The sequence below is a fragment of the Acanthisitta chloris genome, unplaced genomic scaffold (genome assembly GCF_000695815.1).
Source record: "Acanthisitta chloris isolate BGI_N310 unplaced genomic scaffold, ASM69581v1 scaffold17628, whole genome shotgun sequence".
NCBI classification, from domain to species: Eukaryota; Metazoa; Chordata; class Aves; order Passeriformes; family Acanthisittidae; genus Acanthisitta; species Acanthisitta chloris.
The window spans coordinates 15,267-19,762 of record NW_008685628.1 but is presented as its reverse complement, the minus strand read 5'-3'; the positions used below and the strand labels follow the sequence as shown (position 1 = coordinate 19,762).

Below are 4,496 nucleotides of genomic sequence, written 5' to 3'. Positions count from 1 at the left end.
GGAGAAGTCCAGCGGTCGCACTGCTCATTACAAGTTGACCTCCACAGTGATGCTGTGGCTGCAGACTAATAAAACTGGTTCTGGTACCATGAACCTTGGAGGGAGCCTTACCAGACAGGTATGTCTGTGTGTTGGCAGCAGAGCCAGGCCATGTCTTTGCTCACTGACACACCTAGGAGCCCCAGTCAGGCACAAAAAGCTGATTTTGTGAGGTGTTGTATCAACATCTCTTCTGCTGCTCTTGTGCTTCCAGTGAAATGGTTAATGCAGTGTGTAATTACCAGAAAACCCCTTGAACTGTGCTTGACAGCAGTGCAGCTTGCAATTAAAAGTACAGAACATTCAGTAGGAGTTCAGACTTGCTTTTAAGTCTTAGTTTGTCTTTTGCTATTCCTGAGTTTTTATACTTCATTACATGTTGTAGATATTTTGATCTCTAAGATTTGCCACTGCTGGAAGATTCCAATAGGACTATAAAAATACAGGATGACTTCTTCTGTTATGTCTCTCATTTAAACCCCAACCAAACCACTGGATTTTGCACTGACTGTAGGATTCTTCTTGTCCTTAAAAACATCACTTATCTTTCATATCCTCCTTTAGTATTTTCTTCCTGCAGTATCAAGACACTGACTGAAAAAAAAACCCAACTGAAAACCTGACACATCTGTTCTAAACATTTGGGGTTTTTAATGCCAGTGTTAATTACTTTGACTTCCTCCTGAGAGCTGTTTTTCCCCAGAAGGTGCCAGAGTGGTGGCAGTTCAGGCAGTGCTGCTGTCTCAGTCTCCACCAGGCACGAGCTGCTGGACTTGGCTGCTCTGGATGAAGGTTCTCCTGCCCCAGCCACCTGCCAGAGGCTGCTCTCTCCCTGCTCTGTGCTGCTGATGAATTAGGGTTGCATAAACTCTGCTGTGGAAGTCACTGACTCGAGCAGAGTAATAAACTCCAGAGGACAGGAGGCATATTGTAAGGTCATGAGTGACTAGAGAGATTGGCAGCAGCTAAAACTCCTTTATGAGCCTTCCCAGGCCAGGCTGGGGCTTTCCATACAAAGCACAATGCAGACTCTGTTAAAAACCTCATGGTTTTGGACAGGTTTGAGCCAGGGCAGAGGCAAGAAGGGTCTGTGATTGCAGAATTTGCCTTAATCTGGCAGTCCCAGAAGCTTTTCCTAAACCTAGGTGATTTTTTCTTTCCACGGTGTTGATTCACAGAAGAAGCTGATGGAAAAGCAGAGGAGGGAGGGGGAAAAAAAAAGCAGCTGGAGACACTTTTGAGCACTGCTTACTCTTTTAAAGTGTTTGCAGTAATTACACTCCAGTTATGGTGACCTGGACAAATATTTAATCTCAGGCCTTGCTCGTACTGTAAATCAGACCTGTGAAGTGCAGGCCAAGGGCTTGACTCTGGCCATGGCCTTGTGCAGTACAAGCTGTGCCAAGGAAAACAAGACTCTGCTGAGGATGGGTGTCCTCAGTACACCTTGGCCTGAGCTGCTGGGCCTTGTTTAGTTTGACTTTCACTCTCAAAGCTTTAGTGGGGAGATTCATGCTTCTGTCATCGTTCTAACTGCAGAACATTGAATTCAGATGTGATGCATTAAAGCCAGGGCTTGCTTCCAATGTAAGTAACCATGAACCAGCCACGGGGGTAATGATGCACTGCTCCTGCACAGTGGAAGCTGGAGGGACAGATTTCACTTGGGGCTGGAGATTTGCTGCTGGTGGATACCATAGGAGGCTTAATGGGACAGAATCCCCAGCAGAAAACTGCAATCTTCATGCTGCCTCGAGGTGTGCTGTGTGAGGAGGAGCTGTTTGTCCCCAGCCATAGATTTAGCTGCAGCTGGACTAAACTCCTTGAGTGCAAGGCTTGTAGTTTGCTGTAAATCCAGTTTGCCACATCACCTAAGGACTGCAAGTCGTCTTTTTAGTTTTTGACCAGCTTTTTGTACAGTTTGCAGCAAACTTAGCTGCCAAAAGTGGGTTTAACTACTTCTTGAATGGTGTGTTGTCTTTACCTTGACAGTGGCAGTATCTGATAGCCTGACCACAATTATGAAGCAGTTTTGTCCATGGTAAATTGTCCATGGGTTGGGTCATCTTAATTTCAGCTACTTTGACCACCTTTGATCGTAAAAGGTGAGTAGCAGATGTGCTTGTGTTTCAGAGGAAACTTTTGAAGTGTTCACAACCTTGGGAATATCCTGGCAGAGGGAACCTCTTGGAAAGGGAAGTCTGGTGAGAACCATTGCTTTGAATCCAGTTTGGCCTCATGGCTGCAAGTGGGTACTGCTCCAGTGCTGACTGGAATGGTTAGCCTGGTGGCCAGGAGCAGACCAAAGGAACAGCTCATGGAATGCCACATGGTAGAGCTGAACTTGGGTTTGGAATAGGAGTCTAGAAATAGCTGTTCTGTGCTGTCACTTCCTACTAGTGAGATATTGTAGCTGTGCATCCCACACAAACAGGGTTTGTGCTGCCTTTGTCAAGGCTGTTGAGGAAAACTCATCTTTGCCTTTCTTGACTATCCCCAGGCTGGTTCCTGCAAGGCTCCCACTGAGGCTGTGCCTAACTATTGCACTGAATTCTCTCTCCAAGACACTCTGTGTGTTGCCTAGAGAAGCTGTGACTGCCCCAACCCTGGAAGTGTTCCAGGCCACGTTGGATGGGGCTTGGAGCCACCTGGGCTAGTGGAAGGTGTCCCTGCCCATGGCAGAGGATGGAACTGGATGAATTTTAAGTTCCTTCCAACCCAGACCATTCTGAGATTGTTTGAGTGTTCTTAAGCTGCCTTGGGGCCACCTGATGGCACTTTCTGGGTAGATCCTACTCAGAGGTCACATCCCTGACCTGTGCCTACTGCAGTGTCAGGGAGAGAACACCTGTTTGTACAGTTGCCTAAGCAAGGGCTGTTCCAGGCAGTCTGTTCCTGAACAAGGATGCTCTTCCAGGCAGTCAGCTCCTAAACTAGGGCTGTTTCAGGCTGTCTGTTCCTGAACAAGGATGCTCTTCCAGGCAGTCAGCTCCTAAACTAGGGCTGTTTCAGGCTGTCTGTTCCTGAACAAGGATGCTCTTCCAGGCAGTCAGCTCCTAAACTAGGGCTGTTCCAGGCAGTCTGTGCTGGAGACAGGCCTGGATGCAGCTCAGGAGAGCTCAGAGTTGAAGTCCCCCCAGCCCAGGACAGAGGAAGTAACTCCTGTAGCTCATGTTCCACACTGTCAGGCTCCAGTCAGGACAAAGACTGAGGCTGGAATTTGGGTAGGGAAGGAGGGATCAGTGTGTTACACACTGTGTGCTGAGGGGCTGCAGATGGAAGTGAGGAAAGACAGGACATGCTGCCTTCAATTTCCAAGGCAGGGAGCAAAGCTTGCAGGGAAATGAACAGTGCCAGCAGCTTTTCAATTACCTTCAGGTTCTCCAGGGACTGCAGGTAACTCCCACCCCCTCCTGATTCAAGCCAGATGCTTGGCAGATGCTTTTCCCTGACAGACTTTAGGGTCTTGTCCTCTCTGTGTACATTGGAATCACTTGTGTCGTTTGCCACGGCACTGTGCTGCTTTGGCTGGATTTGGGGCTTTCATTAGGCTGCACTTTTATTTAAGGTAAGAGCAGCTGCATGATCCTGTTTCATTTTATGCAAAATAGATGTAGGCTTCCCCTTTGCTGGCAAACACTCAAAACTGCACTTTGCTGGATGGATTTCTGTGTCTCCCTCCTTAAAAGCAAGACAACAGGTGCCTCTCTGAGATCTCCCTGTGCACAAAGAACCTCTGTGTGTGTGTTCCCTGAGCCAGGATGGACACTGTGAGGGAGTGCAAGTTTGCTGAGGAAGAAGTTGGCTCCAAACTTACAGTTTATTTACATTTGGAGATGTGGGAAGGATGTAAAGTCATAGGGAAGTGAAGCCCAGATTGGGGATTAAAGCAGCACAGATGTGTGTTGGGTTTTGAGCTTGCAGTACTCTGCAGTGAAGGTGGAATGTTTTGCTGAGCTGGGTGAGGGTTGTGCTGTGCAAATGGAGCTCTCTGTGTGCAGGAGGATGTGCACTGTGATCTGCTGCTGCTCAGGGAAACACCAGCAGAGCCATTCTGCCATTTATCATCACAGGGAAATCCTCTGAGACTTGTGCTCAGCAATTAGAAGAGTCATCAATTCCCATCAAATCGAGCTTCCATGTAAATCCAATCCCACCAACTTCCAGATCTTGGATGTTTGTGCAGCAGTGGGTTCTTTGATCCTTGAGCTCCCCCTCAGCAGTTGTGTAGTGTCCTGGAGCTCTGTCTCTTTAGCTGCCAGCCCAGCAGTGGTTTGGGGAGCAGAGGACAGCAGAGATGTGCTGAGCACTGATTGTCTGGGGAAGTTTCTCTGCTTCAGTTTTCTGTCATGAAGATGCTGAGACACTGGCACAGGTTGCCCAGAGCAGCTGTGACTGCTCCATCCCTGGGAGTGTTCCAGGCCAGGTTGGATGGGGCTTGGAGCAACCTGGGCTGG

General features: G+C 48.3%; 1 protein-coding gene across 1 annotated transcript in view; it reads left to right on the top strand.

The window, feature by feature from the left end:
• CAPZB (capping protein (actin filament) muscle Z-line, beta) overlaps positions 1–4,496 on the top strand; it is a gene marked incomplete at its 5' end in the record, with an annotated part of 46,323 nt that overhangs the window by 33,919 nt on the left and 7,908 nt on the right. The window contains one exon of the mRNA XM_009079856.1: positions 5–118. Within this exon, the coding sequence (XP_009078104.1) occupies positions 5–118 (114 nt within the window). The remainder of the gene's footprint in view (positions 1–4; positions 119–4,496) is intronic.